The sequence below is a fragment of the Halyomorpha halys genome, unplaced genomic scaffold (assembly GCF_000696795.3).
Source record: "Halyomorpha halys isolate HHAL.00 unplaced genomic scaffold, Hhal_1.1 Scaffold505.1, whole genome shotgun sequence".
NCBI classification, from domain to species: domain Eukaryota; kingdom Metazoa; phylum Arthropoda; class Insecta; order Hemiptera; family Pentatomidae; genus Halyomorpha; species Halyomorpha halys.
In genome coordinates this window covers 170,635-192,837 of record NW_027114634.1, presented here as the reverse complement: position 1 = coordinate 192,837, position 22,203 = coordinate 170,635, and the positions used below count along the sequence as shown (strand labels likewise).

Sequence of the window (22,203 nt, the reverse complement as noted above, 5' to 3'; positions counted from 1 at the left end):
AGGAATTTTCGATAGCATTACTCTTAAATACTTTCCTCTGAATATTGAAAAAAAGGACTTGTCACTGTGTCAAATAATAGTTTTAAAAGCATTTACATTATTAAGTGAATCGATGGAGCCTCTGTGATCAACGTTTTGAGTCTAAGAAACATCAGAAGATAGCGACATCATGCACCGCAATATTGGAGGTCGAGCCTGGTTCTCAATCAAAATGTTCGAGATGTTATACACCGCCGGGTTGAACTTCACTTATGTCATGGAGAAAGATAATTATGTTTCCCTAAAAAAATTCGACTATGAGTCTAGAGAAGTGTTGGATCCAATGCATTCCAATTAATTTCTTTTTTTGGATAATATGACATTACTTCAAATTCTATGTTTTGAAAGTACTTTTAAGAATATAATTATAAAATTAAAGAAAGTTAGAACTTTAGTTTCAAATCCAGTGCGGCGTGTGAATTGCTTCCTAATTCCCCAGTCGAACTTTGTAAACCCACAAAATTCTCAGTTTAAGCCTCATTTCTGCTGAAGGAAAGTTTCAAGTCGGGGGTGGTAAGAGAGAGATAGAGCAAGAGCTCCTTGTCTCGTAGCAAGAAATAAGACGATCAATTAAATGTTAGGACAGCGGAACCATGATAAACTGTTATCATAGTCTAAATTAGTTTGTACATTTCTTTAATAACTGATAAATATATGGATGTTACGGTTTAGGAAACTGAAATTAATAGTATGAGCATTTCCATTAATGACTGATGTGCACGTATACAATAACCATCACTAATTTTTTTTTTTTTTAACATTCTGTCATAAATTTATAGACAATAATAACAAGGGTCAGTGAGCATATTCGCACCATATTTACAGAAATATAAATTAGATGACAACAAAAAGAAGAAGTAGAAAAAAAAAAATTAAACTTAAAGTAAAATAACATCTTTAACACACTCAACCTGTGGAACTTCGAGCTCATTTCCTTATTTGTAAAGGAAAAAGCAGGATTACAGAACAACCCAGCGCTTCTCTCAGAATCGCGTCGCTGATATTAAAAGATAGGATGAGTGAGGGTGCTAACCACAGACGCTCATGACAGAGTGGAGAATCTGCCAATTACCAAAACTACAATATAAATATTTACAGTAGGTTTCTCTGCCACTGCCGTTTCAACCTTCGAGGAGGATCGCGCTAGATAGAGATTGTGCTTGGGTTAAGATGATGAGAGAGTTTCTCAATGAATGTGATGAATCTGAATTTAATGAGGTTTGAGACAAATGGAATATTAAGGTATGTAGGGTATTGTTGGTTACGTCGTATGGAGCATTGGCTATCGTTCGAAAAACTTTGGATGGAACGGATTGAATGCGTTTGATGTTAAATAATTTAGCTGTTCCCCACAGTTCTAGTCCATAAGTCCACATAGATTTTATTATTTTATCATTACAAGCGAGTTGATAGGCCTTGTTTCTTTTCAAGAATCGTTGGGTTCATTTTACATTATCAGTTTATCAACAAAAAAACAGTTAAAAAGCAAAAATAAATACATTGTTGGCAATCGGATATTCTCATTATCAATATATAAAAATGGTTTAAACGTCTTTCAGACGGAAGTGTTACACCAAAATTGCTGGTAGACCATACTGTTTACGAATTGTGGCTAGACAGAATGTCAACAGATTAAAAACATAATTTTCGGTCATAAAAAATAAATAAACAGAATGTGCTAATTTGAAATATTCTCTGAGTTTCACTCTTATATGAAAATACTGAATCACTAGAATGATGCCTTCAACATAAAGGTTTCAGAATAAGGTTTCGCCATTTAACATTCCCTAAATTTATTTTAACTAGAAATGATAACTGTATTGACATTGTTTTTTTTTTAAAAAAGATAGTTGTATTGAATTTAAAGATCTGATAAAACTCTGATAGTAAGTGGATATAGAATAAGTTAGGTTATCCTTGAATGTGTTCTTATCATGTTAATTTTTAACTTGCAGCTTATTAAATTAATTAATAATTAAGGTAATTATTTTTTAAAATATCTATATTAATGTAATATGTAAAACTTACATTAATAACTAAAATTCAAATTTAAGTTAATTTATGCCTTTACTCCTTTCATGTCCTTGAAATCCTCATCGATGTGTTTTTTAGTATATTTATTTTATATAACTTCTATATTTTCATTAATTAATTAATTTATTTTTGTTAATATTGGGTAAAATGCTCATTAATATATTTATAAAACCATGTGAAAAATTTTTTGAAAAAAGGTTAAACGTTTTTACAGGTAAAAGAATATATACAAAATTATTTTAGAAAAAGGTATATAATATATCTTTATAACAGTACTGTATTATCGAAAATCAAAGCTGAGTTGTTGCGGTAAAAACGTATTGTTTTTCCGAAAAGAGACTTGAGGCTTTACTTTAAAAAATTTAAATGTCGCAAATCAGATGTGAACTACTAGCTTAATAAAATAAACCACTACTATATCATTTTAAACAAATAAATGAGTAATTTTAAAAATATTACAACTACAAAAGAATTTGTATATGCTTCGAAAGTTTCATTAGTGATGAAAACAGAGTATTAAAAACGTGGGGGTTTGTAGTCAATGGATTTTTATTTAACTTTACTTAGTTAAAAACAAAATAATTGGTTGTGTTGAAATTCTAATAGCCCATCGTTATATTTTTAATAATAAATTAAATATAAAATAGTTGTAAATTTTATATTTCTAAAAATTAAAGTGTAATGTTTTTTCCAATTAACTAAATAAATATACTGTTAACAATAAATTTTATTCGATTGATGTGATGTCTTATCGAGATAATTAGTTTTTTATGTTACTTTAATCGTCCTTAGGTATACAATTTAATACAGACAGAGATTATGGAAGGAAATCAATTTATAAACAATATTATTATTAATAATAATAAAAAACTCACCGGACAGCCGGCCAGTTGCGGTTGGGACGCAACATGGATGGCGGGCCGAAGGCATACACTACTGAGCGGGCCTTGCCCCACCTCCAGCAACAGGATATCCGACCTCGCTACCCCAACCCTCCTTGTTTAATGTTATCTCATCCCAAGGTAAAGTGTTATTAATAATATAATTTATTATCAAATTATATAGTAACTATCAAACACCTATATCATATGTGGTTGCTATTAATATTTGAAGATCTTAATAAAATATAAATATTGATATATTGTTTTTTTTTCTTTCCTCTCTGTTATTTTATTTTTTTTATTCTTTTTTTTCCTTTATATTTCTGACCTCATAATATTCCTATTACACTAAGTAAATATTTTATAAACGTTTTGTGATAAGACTGCCACGGATGAGGATGTGCTGCTGCTACAGTAGTAAAGCAGACACGACACTCATTTGAAGATGTAAAAGAGAAAATCAGGAACCAGCTTTAGGTTGAAAAAATAAAGGTAGGTGCACATTACTATTTTATAGTTTAAAAATCCTTCCTTTAGAGCTTTATATAAGGCTTGACATAGTTCTTGTACGATGCTTACATATGAAGAATACTTGAGGATGCTGTACGTGGGATTTTTGTAGATTCCTAATGTGGCTAAAAATCGTAGAGTAAACTCAAGCCGTCCTCAAAGCTGATTGGGTTCTGTAAATCTATTATCTCCCATGATATAAAAGATCCTACTTTTAGTGAAAAGAATTTAGGGGAATCATCATCCATCTTCAAAAATTGAATACAACTTCAGTTTCTTTCCAACAGTATTTTTGGCTTTATTAGCACAAAAACATTGCGTTTGTGAGTTAAATCTTGGATTTCTGCTCGGTGTGAGGTGAAGTATCGATCAAAATCTCCTCTAACAACATCAGTTGTCATGTAGAGGATCAAAGAAGTCATATCAAGTTTTGAAAATGGATGATGACTCCCATAAATTATTATTCCAAAAGATGGGACCTTGTATATCATGAGAAATGATACATTTACCAAACCCATCAGCGATTTTTAGTTACAGAAGAGATCTACACATATCTCACGTCCATCATTAGCATCTCTAAAGGAAGAATTTTTGTATCTACAAAATAATAATGTGCATCTTTCTTATTTTTTTTTTAACCAAGAACTGGTTCCTTAATTTGTTAATTTTCTCTTTTACATCTTCAATGAAGTGGCGTGTCTATATTCTGTTCGAAGCAACATTGGCTAAGTGCAGCAGCAGTCTAACTTTATCATCCATAGCTGTTATCACACTTTTATAAAACAATTACTTAGTGTAATAAGAATATTATGAGGTCATTGCATTTATTTAATGTATAACTTTTATAAGACTATAAAAACACATATGACATAGCTGTTTCAAAGTCTATATAATTTTATAATAAATGATATAATTAATAATACTTTATCTGTTTTATATTCGAAGCACCAGTAGTTGTAGGTACTACAGCAGACAAACACAAGCTTTCTCGTAGAATAGCCGTAATTTTGCATGTTTCAAGACGTTAACAGAACAACTTTTTATCTTGCAAACGTGGAATAAGAAACAACAACGCTCATATTTTGATTTTTTTATTTCGCCACCACAGACAATCAACTTCGTCCATGGTAAAGAACTAAAATAAGCGCACCAGGAAATCTTGTATAAAAGATTCGGATGAAGATCCGAACTTCTATCGAAATTTTCTTTCATTAAAGTTCAGATATTACACAATCATATTTCTTGTCCAACTTGTTTTATAAAAGATTTTGTTTTCAAAGAACTTTTATAGTGGCATATCAGGCTAATATATTCCCTTGATTTTATATTTTTAATTCAATTCAATTCCACAATACTCAACCTTGAGAAACTCGAGAGGAAACGAGCTTGTTAGCATTTTTAGGCAACCTTTCATGATATGAAGATTAGCAAAAGTTAGTCAATAGCACAAATAGGATAATTTTGAATTCTAATTCAGGATTATTATATAAAGTTGATAATTTAGGTTTCGTCCAAGCGAAATTCATTTATACGTGTTATATTACTGTCATTCAGTAAGTATTCTGAAGATGTCTCAAACAAAAAGATTTGATAGTTTTAAAGTAAGTATTATACATGATTTTAATGCTTGGGCAAACCGTTAGAGAAAACTTCCTGCCAACACTAATTGTTTTGTTTCTACTCTGAAATTGTACACTAATTTTCAGTTATAGAATGTTCAATGTGTTAAATCTGGGTTTACAAAACCAGGTTCGATTTACACGTTACTAGACTTTACCATTCAATGAAAAATAGTGAATTACATAGATAAATTATAATTTAAGTAAAATTAGATAAATCATATTTAACTAAATGGAGGACAACACTCATTATTTTTTGGAACTAGACATTAACATTAACCAAGACTAGACTTAACATTTCTTCGAGTAAATATCATGTTATTTGAATAATCGTTTTAGTAACAAGATCATATTCTACCGAAATTACGTAAAGTTAAATTACAAACTGCTATGTTAGCAACGAAATTAAATCATAACCAGAAAGCTAACAAGCATCATGACATAGTATCCTGTCCAGTTTAACTTATTTTAAACAGTTTAAATGTTTAAAATTTTTTAGGTTTAGTTACGAGAATCTTCTATGTTTTAACAAAAAATGTAGCTAAATATATTTAATAGGAATTAAGAATAACAGTTAAGAATTATTAATTCACTCTTAAGCATACTATAAAAGTTCAGTTTCGTTCAAAACATTTCAATAAAAAAAACGACTTTTTACTTTTCTTGGTTAAAATGTTATTGAACATTACTATTGTAGAGTCACTTCATTATCGAACCCTGTTGAATTTCAACCAATTAATAATTACATTGCACAAGGCTAAATGTTGGTATTTGTAGGTTAATGAAGACAAGCACAAGTTGTGTACAATAATTTAGGATACTTTAAAGTAATTATGGCTTGATGCGTGGCACACCTGCTCTTAATAGCTTAAGCTTGGGAAGTGATGCATAGCCCAAGTAACTAAGCGAGTTTCAGAGATCCCTAAAATCAATGGCGTAGTCAATGCTAGGTCAGGATAAAATACCTTTGTGTAGTAAGAAGGTGTCATCTACCTTCTAACGTTCTTTTGGTTATCTTATTAATCTTCTAATACTAAACAAAATGTTTAAAAATGCCTATTGGTGGTTTGTATACACATTCGAGGGTTTAGTTACTTTTAGAGATGTTATTACTTTTATTCAGAAATTATGTTTCTATTTGGCAATTAATTCCTTATTAAAAAAGAACGGCATACATATAGTATTTTTTAATACCTCGATTTTTTTTTTACTTCAGTTGGCTGAACAAAATAAACGACGTGCTTTACTTAACATGTAAACATGAAATTCAACCAAACAATTAAGAGCGAACAAATAAATTAATATAAATTTTAAATATGTCAACCCCTGATGAGCAAAATATATTCACAAAACGTATTTATGAATTAAATAATTTTGATACATAATTAAAAATAAGATAACGATTTCATTTACATAATATTTTATGGAACGCCCTCAATCATCATAATCATAATTAATGCCTCTATTAATCCATATTTATTGCCTATTTTAAAATGTATTCGGTGCTTTAAACAATGTTATTTTATTTTGTATACTGACCTCAGGGAATGTTAATACATACAGATAAATACCAATTAACAAAAAATAAAATTAAATATTTTCAATTTCTTCGCAAAAATATTTTTTTTGTTCCTTCAATCGCTCCTTTTACTTAGTAACTTTATTTATTTATTTTTCATTAAAATTTGTTTCTCTTTTTGTAATTTTAAAATTCATGGTTTATTTAAAAACAATGCAACTATCTACATCAAATAAATAAATAAATCTTTTATCTGTAATTTGAAATGATTACTGCTAGAATTATCTATTTCTTTTCCGATGTTTCAAACGTTTCTCACATTGATTCTGTCTCAAAGAAAATATTTGAATATTAAACAGATATAAGACATTAATGAGTGAACTTCTATAAGTGAATATCGACGAGGAATTAGTCCAAAACCACCAATAATTAAAAATATAAAATTCATTTACATACCGAGATAAAAAGGTATGCGTCCTTTAGATTAATAATGTTTTAAAATGGATTGGAACTTTATAATCTTCATCAAAACACCTTTTTCCTCGAAACTAGGTATTTGTTTTTAAAATAATTCTCAACTGACTACTAACAAAAGTTTCATCAAACACGATTTTGTAATTTAGCAAGAATGGTGAGTTTTTCAAAAACAGGGGACGATCTCAACATTATTTTGGAAAGCTACTAACCATAATTAATCTTCTTAGGTAATTAAATAAGACATATGAAATATAATAATTTAATTTTTTAATACCAGTTACAAGTATTGTGATCGAGTTTTCTATAGAAACCTTGTAGATGTTTTAAGGTTCCCTAGTAAACAAAATCCTGGTCTCACAAAACGTTCTGCGTGTGTGACTGTGAACAGCGCAAGAAATTACATATTTTAGGTGAGCATATCCTAGGGATGTGACAGGAACATTTTCGATAAAATCAACTCAAACGATTTTAAATATACTCGCAATGTCAATGTAAATTCAAGAGAACACTAATATCGGCTAGGCCTTTTTTCTTGATTGAAATATTCTAACAGGGCCTGAATAAAAAAAAAAAAAAAAAAAAAAAGCTTAATCTAAAGTACCTTCAATTTTGTTTACTTGAAAAGAATTAACAGTTCTCATTGTTAGCAATACAAGACAATAGTAAATACAAAATATTAACAAATTTAATGTATTGATAAAGGAGAAAAAGGATTAATAGAAATATCCGATTATAATGGGAAGATCCGAGACCGCCCGATCTCGATTTTTCTGGAGAAGATTTTTCTCGATTGCATTACAGCTTCGTTAACTCTTGCTGTTAAGAAAATTTATATTCTTCGAAAGACCGAAATACGAATTTTTTATTACTTCTAATTAAAAAGGAACTATTTCAAAAGTAAAAACTGTTAGAAAGTGAAACGATATTAGGTACTATGAAATTCGTACTAAATATTATGGATTCTAAAATAATGAAATTCAATAGTTATAAAATCATCTGAATGATGATCGATACTAGAATAAAATGCAGAATTTTTTTTTAATGCCCTCATTTCCAGGAGCTATTAGTACGATTTGAAAAAATCTTTTTGCGTTAAAAAAAGACTTTAGGCTTTATGACATTACGATACGATTAATAGGAACGTGACAGTAACCATTACACCTCAATAAATCTGGGAATAATATAAAGGAATTAAATTATTAATCTCATGCAAGCTAATGCACTACAGACACTTTGAAATAAATTTGAAATTACTCGTGGTTACTCGTTAAAAACGTGGTATTTTTGCAAATGAAATCAGAGAGTAAGGTAAAAAAAGAATAAATCTGAAAACCCAAAACTTTCCGTTTTATGTTTAAATAAATTGTATTAATCCCGTTATATCTTTAAAACAATTAATTTATATTTTAGCAATATGTTAAGGTCATGTAGTGATATGATTAACGGCTTAATATTTTTTATTATGGTTAAATTAACACAATGCAAATCTGTTAGTATTGCGTGCCCAAGGTTCCCTTTGATAGCGCCGACGCTAGTCATCCTGTTATGGTAGACTGCACAGGAATCATAGTTTCCAGGGTAATGTTTGATTACCTTGTAAAATAAGCATACCAGGAATAACATTTCAACATTGATGACTAATAAAACAAAAAATATTTCAGTAACTTACAAAGTAACATAAAAAACTTTATCCGTTTCTTATTCTTAGTAATAAATAAAGAAATAAAAACGATGATCTTTAACTTTAGAAAGTTATTAAATTACAAAGTTTTTGCAATTATTAGAGATCTTTTTAATTAGTAAATTCTAAGTAATGACATTATATTATTTATTTTCAAAATCACGCAAAAAAACTCTTCCTTTATATTCTTCTATTCCTTTCTAAAGGATAGAATCCTTCACTTAGCCATAAATGATTTTATACACTATTATAGAGAAATACCTGTTCGGGTGTGCTTCAAGACGTTTTTCTTATGCCCATCAATATTTAATTTATAGTATCATATGCCTAGAATCGAACAAAATTTTCCTTTGTATATTATAACTAATAGTTGCAATCTAAATTTCACTCAGAAATAGATAATTATTAGAGAGATAAATGGATGTTTCAACAATGAAAAAATATATTATTGCAGATACACAATCTTTTTTTCGAAAGAATCACTAGTGGTTCGGGCGGCCAAAGATCTAAGAGGTCAGTAGAACCAACCGAAAAAAACAATTTATGCGAGTATTCGCTTTTGAGCTACATCTTTATATATTTTATCTTAGATCTATATATTTTTATTGGTTATTTGTTTTATTCGATTAGTATTCTGTAATTATATTAAGACTTTTGCCCTGCTGACAAACAAATAAATAATCATTCCTAAACTCCGTCGGTATATAGTCGTACTTTATAGAAGTGTATTAAACTGAAGCAGTAGTCTAATTTGTTCATTTTGTGCTTTAATACCAAGTATATGACTGGGGACATTTTCCATGACTTAAAGCCCATAAGAAAGGCACATTTCTAACACAAATAAACTAAATTAATAGACACCTATTTCACAAAAATATGCTCAGCAATACGTTTCCTTTTCCTGGAGTAGTTATGTAAAAGATTACCCTAAAGTAGCAGGCAATAGGGCTATAATATTTCTTATCTACTTTTAGTCAAAATTAGTCTAACATTTATTTAATATCATATTCTATACAAATAATGTTAAGTAGTATGTTTCTCTGGTGGCAGGGTTAGCAGCAGATTCCGAAGTTAAATGTTTGTGGTAATTATTAAAGGGAAAGAACAGAAAGTTGTTAAAGGCTTTGTGAGCTCTTGTCAAGATTGAATGAACAGTTTATTTTTAAGCTTAAATTTTATGAATACAATACAGTTGAGTGTGTAATATACAGAGAATGAAGCTAAACTTTTGAGATGTGGCTGTTCACATTTCATTGGGCAAATATTACTGTTAGCCCTCAAAACAGCTTGTCCACTCAAACAGGAGTTAGCCCATTAAGGCGTGAAAATAGTCAAACTGAAACGGATGGCTGCACACGCCTTCTAAATTGGCCACGGATCCTCTTCGAAACCTATCAATAAAGAGATCGGTCGAGCGTGGCGTAGTAAAATTAAATACCAAGATGCCTCATTATTTATATAATAATAATTTGAGAGTCGATCCGAAAGTAAATCGATAGGTTTGTATTTGAAAAGCTAAGTTTGGAAACATTTGAAAAAAAGAAGGTATTTATTCATTTATAATCCTTAACTTGTTTTAATAAACACGTGTAATACTATATTTTAATTTTTAAAACGTGGGCGAATATCATTAATAATTAAAGTAAACAATTTTATAATTTCTGCTAATAACCTAGCTCAGCAAATATGGGATTATGTTTGCTAGAATGGTAGTATGGATAATCATATCAATTATTTCATCATCATTCATAACAAATCATCACCAATCATAACTCACTTATTTCATAATTTCCTTGAATAAAAGTTGGCTTGGTTGTATTTTTTTTTTCTCCCTTATATAGATAATTTTCTTTTTTAACCTGAATTGTGAACGAGACGTCAAAAAGTAGTCTACACATTTCAGTAAATCAAAGTCAATCTTAATCCAGATTTGCAGTTTTATAAATATATAAATTTTGAAATCTAATTACTGACTCAGGTAAAAATGAAAAAAATTAGATTTTTTTTGTAATAATAAAGTGATCATTGGTGGCAATACATTACCGACAGAAAATATTTTTTGTTCGATTTTTTGAAAATAAAAAATGAATAGTGCTACTTAGAAGTATGCTGACAACACATTTTTAGGAAAAATGAAGCATATTTCGTAAAGAAAAAAAACCTTATAATATTCTATAAAATGTGTTGCAAAAATAGCGTACAATAAAATTTTAAACAATCGTAATTATTGCACACACATTATTAAAATTCAAATAACTTTGTTTAAATAAATTAAATTGTATCAAATTTAAGTCTCAAAAGACTCTTTATTTCTTCAAAAGTCGAAATGTTAGCCAATTCGGTCATCCTCAATACAAATTTACACTTACATTTAAAAACTTTTGGCAGGCTATACTGCATTTTTCATTTAGTCTTTCTTCACATTAAATATTAAAACTTTTATTTACAAATCAATTCAACACTAATATCAATATTCGTATCACAGCTATATATACATCAGGGTTAAATGAATTGTATCTTGTTTTTTCATTTAAACCTGACGAAGCTCTTCAATGTTGGGTGAAACGTTGGTTAACAATAAATAGTTATCTTTTACTATTATGATACCTTTGTTGCCTGTCATTCGGACTATCTTCCTACAGTAAAATTATATATGAAATGGACGGAATTTAATCTTTAAAAATATGAGCTGCCCTCCTGTTCTACAGTATCCTTTCTAAATACACCACCAATGCCTGTTGAACAGATTCGAAACTTAGGACTCCATCTTGACAAGAGACTTACTTGGAATCCACACACAAGACTGAAACGACAAGAAACTGCTCGTGGATTCCGATTGCTACAACACTTACTTGACGAACGCTCAAAACTTCCCATTCACTACAAAAAATTAGTATATACTACAATAATCAGACCAATTTGGACATATGGAATGGAGCTCTGGGGCTCCACCAAACCATCAAATTCTTCCCGCATCCAATCGATACAATCCAAAATCCTACGTAAAATCCTTGATGCTCCTTATTACGTCACAAATAAACTCATTCACAAAGACCTTAACAACCCATTCGTTGCAGATTTGACCCAAAACAGATATGCGTCTTTTCATTCCAAACTCCTTAACCATCCTAACCCATTAATTCTTAATATTTCATCCTTAACAATCCCTGATAATCCTCCGAGGTGTCTGAAAAGAAGATGGCCACGGGACCTTCTAATTTAAATTAATGTTTGAAGTACCACCAATGGGTGGTTCCTTCCCAAGATTTTCAAGTGTATATGAAACATACTACATATTTACCTATTGTATTATTTTGTACAGTTGTAAATTACATTAAATAAATAATTAAAAAAAAAAATATGAGAGCTAACTTTTGGGATTATCCTCATATATATGTTTTTATTACAATATTCACGACTCCTCCTTTAACACTAATTACAGTTCATTTAGTATGTTTCAAATTGTATACTGGATTATTTGACTTTTGGATTACCTCGTGCTACTCTATTTTCTTCTATAACATTTATTAAAACTTAGAAAGGGCATAAAGAGTTAAGGTTACCTATGCCGAGAACTAAAGACACGGCGGACGGCGGAGAAAATTAAGGTCTTAATACAGATAGTTGTTAATTAGCGCAAACTAATAGCGCCCTCTTCCCGCGGCCCAGTGGTATTGGAAAAGTTTCAGTTCAAGTCGGTCCAACAACCTTTATAATTCATTGAAGGGATCTACTGCCGGTAGCAGGAATACTGTTCAAGATAAATATTTTAACAGGCGGTGCAACTCCACTCCTATTAAAACATTTCACTCTGATTTAAGAAAGTGAATTTTCTTAGCCTCTTAAACTTGTTGAATGTGTACGTGTCTTTTCAATAATTCCTAGAGCTTCTTTCAGCTAGTAATGGAATCATAAATTAACTTTCTTGAATTGCAACTTCGGAAACTATTCCTATTACAATCTCTATTTACAGAAGATCTAGTTTTCATAAGATATATTTTCACATGAATACCTGGAACGTGGTCTAGAACCATTAACGTGCGTAGCCTGCCAAGTAAGAACAACGGTGAAACACGTGCTTTTAGAGTGCCCTCTCTTCACTACTCTGAGGAAACAACTCATGGTAGGAACCTGGATAAGATCCTTCAAGACAAATAAAATGAAATAGAGAAACTGATGGTTTTTTTTTTTTTTTCAAAGCTACAAAATACTATAACATAATATAGTGATTATCATTTGATCTACCAATGACCCTTAGGGTAGAGGAGGAATGAATAAATAAAATAAATAGTCACCAACTAGACGAATTATTACGCAATTTCCATAGCACGTCTGTAACAGAATTGCACATGTACTTACACATACTCCTGATAGCTTTATACAATACGTGGCTACAACAAACATTCCTGAAAATCTATAGGAAAGACTAAAGATGGACTTTAAAGAGGTGTCTCAATAATTGACTTCTACTCTGTAAACAAAATCAGAAGGAGATACTGAACAGTTCTGGAAGTTAACTATCATGATTTTTTTTCAAGACATATGCGGGGGAGGGTATCTAGAGGTAACCAACCTATGATAACCATGGTGGGGGGTCAAGTTTTCATTTCGTGGAATTGAAAAAAGTCGACCCCCAGGCTTGTTTCAAATCGGCACTGCCGCAGTTCTTAGGCTGCAAAGACATGCGCCTCAACCCACTGAGCTACGGAACATGGCTAATAACATCACAACAAGAGGATGAGGGGAAAGGGGGCACACTCTGATCTCAACAGGAGAAAAAAACCAGTAATTTTCCCCAACTCTTAATTACTTTAGTGAAAGTTTGTCAGTCAAAATTGATGAGCCTGTAATGCTGTTAGGGGGAATAAAAAATGGCAGCTGTTTCGAAAAGTTTAAAAAAAAATTTCTTTCGGAAAATCACCTCCAGACACTAAAAAACCTAATAGAACATAAATTAAAGCACATTTGCTAAAATATGAGCCGTAATAGAGCGCTGTTTACCTTCCATAATTCCCGAGATACAGTTCTTTAAAAAGCAAAATTTTATAACGAAATATCAGTAGTTGTTGAATTTACTTTAATAAAAATAAAATCAAAACTATGTGACGTACATATGTCTGCCATCACTCAAATAATGTTTGGAATATATTGTATTTAGTTTGTAGTTGTTGTGAGTGTTTGAAAAAAGAAAAAGTGGGAAAATAAAATGTTTGTATCATTGCTTATAAATGGTAGCTTATATATATATATATCCAACTATAGACTGATTAGTAAGCTGTGTGTTCTAGGAACTCTATGTATTTGGCAGTATTGCCGAATAAAGCGTTTCTAACGAATTTAAGATGCTATAAAGTAGTTTATAACGTTTTTCTTCGTAGGAGTAGTAGATTTTATTTTATTTCATCAGATAAATTCAAAAAACATTGATTTTTAGTTATTTGGATAAAAGTAATGATTCCTGTGATATATTTTTTCATAAATCAAAACTTTTATCCAAATAACTAAAAATCAATGTTTTTTGAATTTATCTGATGAAATAAAATAAAATCTACTACTCCTACGAAGAAAAACGTTATAAACTACTTTATAGCATCTTAAATTCGTTAGAAACGCTTTATTTACGAGACGTACAAATGTCTACCAGCACTCAAACCAAAGCAAATTTAATGTACTATAAAATGGTTTATTTTCGTAGGAGTAGTAGATTGTAATCTTCAGATTGTGTTTCGTACCGATTGATCTAAAACCGGCCTGTTTGTTAACATTTTTACACGGTCTTATTGATCTCCCAGTCCCCTTTTTCTCATAAAAATTCCAAGCTCCTTATTGTGTAATAGTTAAGTTAGAGTTAAATAAGAGTTTTCAAAGAGGACCGGGGCGAAAGACGGAATATGACAGTCCTCAAGTTTCCTCTTTCTAATAAGTTTAATGGTAGGCCAGAAAGTTTCTTCTTAAACTTTTGCCAACCAGTTGCTTTAACGCTCTAAATAAATTTACCTCCAGGAGTTGAGAAAATGTTTATTCCTTTTATTTATATCACTCGTTTCAAAGTACCTAACAAAATATTTTTTCTTGTACAAATTTTCGTAATATACAGTATTAAGTTAAATATTATCATCAAAAATTAATTTTCGCCAGTAGAGTTAAATCCAGTGTATAACAGTTTTAAATAAGAGAAAATGGTAACATTATTAAAACATTCCGTTCACTTTTAGATGTGATATTGAAATGTTATAGGCATGATTAATACCAATTGTTAAAGTATATTTGAAAGAATCATTTTATAAACAAAACAGGTCATACTTACGGCTTATTAGCTCACGATTTTCGCAATCTGAAGTAGATTTTCAAAGCTCTTAACTTTCAGAGTATTCAAATTATTGTGTTGGATAGAAGACAACCTTGAGCCTCTACGTTGGAGGCGCCTGTGTGTGTATTTCTAACCTTATTGAAGGAATGTCGATTAACGTCAAATTCTTTGCTGAATTTTTGCCTTAACGGCACTGGATATATCGGTAATATGGTTTTCATGGGAATCCTCTTACTCATTTCAATCTGTATGGTTTATATTACGTCCTAGTTATATATTTTATATATAAATAAAATAGTTGTTAACGAGGAAAACTGCGAAATTCAGGCAGACTACTTTGAAAGTCTTCTCAATTGCGAAGAACCGACGAAGAACAGAAGAAAACATAGTAACAAAGGAGAACACATCACAAACATGGAACCAGACCTCCCATATGACGAGGAGATAGATAAAATAATAGCGGCGCTTAAAAACAACAAAGCCTCTGGTGAAGACGGCGTCCTGGCAGAGATGTGAAAATAACAAATGAAGATGTCAGAAGAAAAGTCACAGAGCTATTAATGGACGTCGGGATAAAAGAAGAAATACCACAAGACAGGCAAACCGCACTAATACACCTTCTACATAAAAAGGGACCAAAAACAGAAGTAAACAATTACAGAGGAATCTCACTGTTACCGTTCACTTACAAAATTTTCTCAAAAGCCCTACGAAACCGACTAGAACCGAAAGTAGGCCCGGAAAATTGGGGAATACCAGGGAGGCTTCAGGCAGGGAAGATCTTTCCAGGAATATATCCTAAGTCTTAAATTACTGATAAAATATTGTATGGTGAGACCCGAAAACCTCTACATCTCCTTCGTCGACTTCAGGAAAGCCTATGACTCGGTAGAGGGGGGAACCTTACTGAGGATACTAAGGGAATCTGGAGTAGACCAAAAAAACAATAAACCTGATAAAATTAACACTATTGAACACAAAATCCAAAGTAAAGTTCCAGGGACTAATCAGCGAATCCTTCCAGGTAAAAACAGGACTAAGACAGGGAGACGGCCTGTCACCAATTTAACTATTTAACATAGTACTCGATAAAATCATGAGAGAGTTCTGGAAAATAAATAACGCAGGGGCCGTAAAAAAAGACCAATAAAAACCACATAAAAGTTAGCTGCCTAGCCTATGCAGATGTTTTAGCCCTCCTGGCTGAAACAGAGGAAGATACAATTAGTCAAATAAACACCCTGAAAGAAATAGCGGAAAAAATAGGCCTACAAGTCTTCTACGAAAAGACAGAATTTATAACGATGAAAACAAACTATGGCAAAAAAGGTATAGAAATGAAATATGGACGGATCAGAGTGACAAAGAAATTTAAATATCTGGGAGAGATAATATGTAATAACGGTTTGGAGAAAGTGAGCATAAAGGAGAAAATCATGAAGTTGGAAAGGCTAAGCTTCCTAACAGGCAAATTTACAATAAGAAGAACCTATCGTCTATAACAATACATTACAACACGGTCATAAAACCATTAATCTTATACGGAATGGAGAAAGCATGTCTCTCTAGCCAGGAAAAATGACTGAAAATAGAGAGAAGGATCCTGAGGAGAATCTATGGGCCCAAGAAAACACAGGAAGGCTAGAGGTTAAGACCCAACCAGGAAATATACAGGGAGATAAATGACCTGGAAACCGAAATAAGAATCAGAAGACTGAGAGTCCACGGGAATATGATGAGAATGGACCAAAGCAAACTAAGCAAGAAACTCTGACAGAATCCGTGAATATAAGAGCGCAGGAGGATATGTGAAGCAAATGAGAGATGGGACAAAGAAATTGAAAATAACAGACAAGGACTGCCTGGATAGAGAACAGTAAAAAAATTAAAATAAATAAATGTTCTTGTGGCAAATAAAGAAAAACGGAAGGGTACTGCAGAATGATGAGGAGATCCTGGGAGAGAAGAGAAAAACTGAGAAGGAAGAAGTAACGATATTCGCGTGGTTTTGAAAGGCCGTTCCCTGAAAAAAAATATAGTTGTTAACTATATTTGTTCTCTTTTGATCGCACCCCTGACAATCTTCTTCATAATTTTATATATTTTATACTATGAATTTCGTATTCTAATGAAATATTATATTATATTATTATAACTCTGCGTTCAGCTGTAATTTTTAACCTGGACCCTGTTTAAATTTAGTATAAACATTTGATTTAACGTGTGCTGCCTATTAAAATTCAAAGGAATGTACTAGCTCCAGGGTACTTCAAAAGTTATACCACCCAGAAGTTATAAAAGTAAGCAAAACAAACCAAATATCATGGCCACCCTCAATTAGGAGCAGTTTAGTTTAGTTTAGGAGCAGTGTCTCCTTTGCAAAACAAATTCCTTGATCTTTTAGATTTCCAATAGTGAAATTAAATTTCGGATTAAGTGGATACATTCAGAATTGGAATGTAAAACTGTGTCCGGAGATTTCGCTATGATTAGTTTTATGTTGCCAATTCCTAGATGTATTCACATAAAACAAAATAAAACCATTATTAACACGATAGGAGTCTATTTCAGTTACTTTTAGATACAATAAATAAGGAAATTTATGATTACAAAAAATATACTAATATAGTATATTTTTGTTATGATGTCAGAATTAAATTTTAGATAATGATATTTCATTATGGTCCATCAAATCATGCTAATCCTAATAGCCAACATTATCACTTACACCTATTTATGGCCAGAAATTTCAATATTTGTAAATATCTTTAAAAATATTTAAAGGCTGAAAATGAGCGGTTTTGCTAAAAGCAATAATGGATCCTCAACACCAGCATATACAACTTTCATCATGAACAAGATTAATTACTTATTGAATAACTCATCAATATTCTTTATATACCTAACTATTAATTATTTGAACTTTTGATAATTCAATAGATATCAAATGTTTTATTTTATCTGATCTTAAATATTATTTACTTTTAAGCAGCAATTAATTCAATTTATTGTATTAAAAAAAAACAACTAAAAGTTGTGTACTTAAAGCTTTAGAGGGAAATGACAAAAAAAAAAAAATGTATGAAATATACAAACTAACTATAAATCTAAGTGTTATTGTTCCTTCTGAAGTTGAAAATTCCTTATTTTGAAGAAAAATGGCAAATTAATGTCCAACAATATCACTCCATTCCCAATAGAAGCTTACTGTGCCAGAAACATTAAACAGATCCACAACCATGGGAGAATTTGATTTTTATCAGAAAGCCAACTTCTAACTAATTGAATTTTATCAAAATAATTCCAGCATTAAATCTTTTTCACAATTCGACTTTTTTTTAAAGATACTGATAAATTTGGTATATAAAAAATTAAAGATTGAGAATCCATTTTACTTGCATAATAACTTCTTCTGATCTGAAAATCCTATGTATTATTAAAAACGTTTTTTCATCATAATAATTAGTTTAGAATCTAGCAAGTCATTGCCATTTGGTTGCTCAGGATTTGTTGTGTATAAGTATTTTTATTTTCCAACTTACCCTACCTGTTAGGCTTTATAAATGTTAGTATCAACAGGATGTATTACTCATATCTGTGCAGCAATATCATCTAATGTTAACTGAAACACATTTGATTATATGTATTCAATATGCATATGTTCAGCAGGAAGCTTACCGGGGCGGCGTGTCTCATGAGGTGGGGGGGTCTTAGAAGGAGGAGTTCCTCTCGAACTTCTCCTGCGAGAACACATGAATGCAAAAAATATATCTCAGCAGGTCTACTAGCAAATCTCTATGTGAGAATAATTATGCTCATAATTGTGCTCTGCACCTTCATTGAGACACTAAGCACGAAACTGCTGAGGGGAAAACAGGCTCTAAGTCCTCTCAGGGAATGATTTCCCTAAGCTAGTCACTGAACAATACCTGTATAACTCAGTTTTTGTGTACAGATAGAAAAGTTCAATGCTTCTCGAAGGCTATAAGACAGAGTGGATGGAGAAGAAGAACAATAATTGAAAGAGAAAAGAGAAGAAGGAAAATAATCATAAAATTTAATTGCCACAGCTGATTTAAAACATTGTGAATTGCTTAAATAGCAGCAGTTTGATGTTAACCATGCATGAGTAACATCAAACTTCTGCAAACATCTGTATTGCCCACAAGTCAGAGTAAAGTGGGAATAAAAAAATAAAAATATGTCCAGATATTATACTCTACTCACCCCTGCTGCCGGCTGATCTCTTGAGGGAGGTGGTGTATGCGATTGCCCGACAGGTCGAGGATAACAGCTGAGGACTGAAGCGCAATAGAACTAAGTCTGTTGTCAGCTACTGAGATATTAGAGGCAGCAAGAGGAGGTAGCTCTCCAGAAAGGTGGTTCCGAGACAGGTCCAAACGACCCTCCATAGTCAGCAGTTCTGGAGGAACCTCTGTCAGTCTTAGACCTGAAAGGTCACCTTCATCCCGTCGTTCCTGTGAGATAGACTGAACTATACAAAGAGTAGTGTACTGAAATTTTGACAAAGGACAAGTGCATACATCTGTTGAATTGCAAATTCATTAGTAGAATTAAAATAAATTTACAATGAACTAACATCTGAATTTTTTTTAGGTGTACAGTAGTAGTAGTTTTGTGAATTTCTTTTAGAAACATAGTACATCTCAAAAAAACTAAAACAAAAGAATTAATTAGAGGTTTAAATTGTAATAAATCCAGCAAGAAAATAAAGAAGTTGTTATTTTTGGAATCATAAAAGATGATAAAAACTTTTATACCAAGTTAGACTCTAACTAGGCAACACAAAGAAGCTTAAAACCAAGAGAGAACCATAAAATCCAAAATTAGTGAAATTTTCCTTCGCCTATGGAAAGAAAAAGTTATGATAAACAAATTAATCACTTACTCACTTCCACTTGCTGGAAAGTGAACTCAATCAGAATGTATCTTTTCATGATATTACTACACAAACATCAAGTAGAGTATATAAATATATAATAAACCTTTGTTAAATGCTGAATGAAGAAATATTTCTATGTAAATGTAAAAGATTTATCTTATTACATGTAAATGTATAAGTTATTTCTATTTTGGTTAGATATACTTTCTTTTATAGTACATTTATGTAGTTCTGAAGAGACCTTGTACCAGAATAAAATTTGTTTTATAAGTGTAATCTAGATTTGGCATTTAATTTAATATTTTTATTAAAAAATTGTTTATATTTATATTCAATATTCAAATGAATGATGGTCAACATTGCTTTAAGTTACAAAAAATTATTACAGATTAATATTATTTTTGTATTAGCTATCATTATTACATTTATTTACCCATTTCTGGGGTAGTGGGGTAGCTCAGTGAGTAAGACGCTGTGCTAATAACTCCAAAGTACCCTTCAGGGGTTGTAGTGATACAGATTTTAATTTTCATTTATCCATTTCCATAAAGAAATTATGTTTACTATATTCTATTCAATATATATGTTGTATAGAAAACTCAACTAAATGAGGCATTATTAGGACAGAAATCATAATATCTGCAAACAAAAGGCAACACATCAATAGTCTAAAAAGACAGTACATCAATCCAAAATATTTAAACACAAACTCATCTATAGTTTTGATATCTGAAATGTTTACTGGATTTCAGAGACTCCATAATCAGATAATGATCATAGACTCAATTTTCATAAATTACATCTAATATGCAGCTTAATTGATTGATTAATCAATATGATTGTATCAACTATGGAGGTTGAATGCTCAATTTCAATAAACAATCAAACATTTGCTTCCATAAAAATAGGATCCCAACATATTGATCTAAAGAAATTCATGTAATATTTGTACTCATAGATCAATGATTTTCATCTATAAATATTTCTGCGATGTCAGCCAGTGTAGTAGCAAAAATCAGGGAATAGCACGCTCTCTCCCAAGACCCTACATTACAAATTATAAGCGTTAACAATTTTAATGGACAAATTAAAAGGGTTCAAAGAGCATCCGAATAAGGTTCTGATATTGGGGAAATCTCTAGCCTATTTAGGAGCATTATTAGGGATATTTTAGGGGGTAACCTAAGAAAAAAAATTATTGTTATTTCATTTGATTTTTAATGTTTTTCTTCCATATCTTCAATTTGCATGATTTTCAATTCGAAAAGTTACCTGAGAATTCCTCAGTTCATTAAGTGTAAAAAGAAACAAAATTATTAAACATACACATTAAATAAAACAATAGGTTACTACCTAATTGCTCAAACCATAAATTATTTTCATGAAGACGTTTCTTTGATGTAATATCCACTTCTTCATATAATATTTTGGGATCCATCTGCACATTTTGTTGAAAAAATATCTATCTCCATAAAATGTGCAAACATTTAATTCTCTAAAGTCATATCATTGATTTTATCATATCATCCGCTAATGCTATTTGAACTTAAGTCCCAAAAAGATATTTTTCTTTTATATATATGGTATATTAATTTTTTTTAAATACTACCAATGGGATGAAAATTTAAAAAAAATTGGACATTTTATTATACATTTTATATATTTTTATTATACATCCAATTCAATTAAAAAAAAAAATCCTTTCAGATGATGTTTTACAAAATCTTTTCAGCAATACTTCTTGTATTATAAAATTGGTCAGCTTACCCACCCTGTGGTTGAGTTGAAAATGGTATTGACTTGTTTTCATTTAAACATTAAAAGGGAAGGGTGGGTAAAGTCTTAAAGGCAAAGTTTCAAACATTAACAAAGTTAATTTTATTTTTTCTTTACATGCTACTATATACTATTGTGATGTTGAAATGTGACTAAGATAAAAGATGGGATATTTTATTTTATTGTCGTTCTCAAACAGTGGTTTCTTAACTTTTTTTGCCTCACATCCTTGTTGGCTTAAAACATTTCGTGGCACCCTTGTTAGACAAAAAAGGTTTGTTTACTTAAATGAATATGAAAATGTCACCACAATTATCATTAGACTGGTTGAGCATGTTGGAAGATAAAAAACAATAACAATGGAATGCACTGTATATTTGCCACATTAAGTTTAATTTGTTTTCTTTGTCTTTCAATTTTTTTTATTTATTTCCACAAAGTATATATATATATA

The 22,203-nt window shown here is 30.8% G+C and overlaps 1 protein-coding gene across 1 annotated transcript in view; it reads right to left on the bottom strand.

The window, feature by feature from the left end:
* Phlpp (PH domain leucine-rich repeat protein phosphatase) overlaps nt 1-22,203 on the bottom strand; it is a 131,286-nt gene that overhangs the window by 35,823 nt on the left and 73,260 nt on the right. The window contains exon 6 of the mRNA XM_014425309.3: nt 19,298-19,548. Coding sequence (XP_014280795.1) covers nt 19,298-19,548 — 251 coding nt within the window. The remainder of the gene's footprint in view (nt 1-19,297; nt 19,549-22,203) is intronic.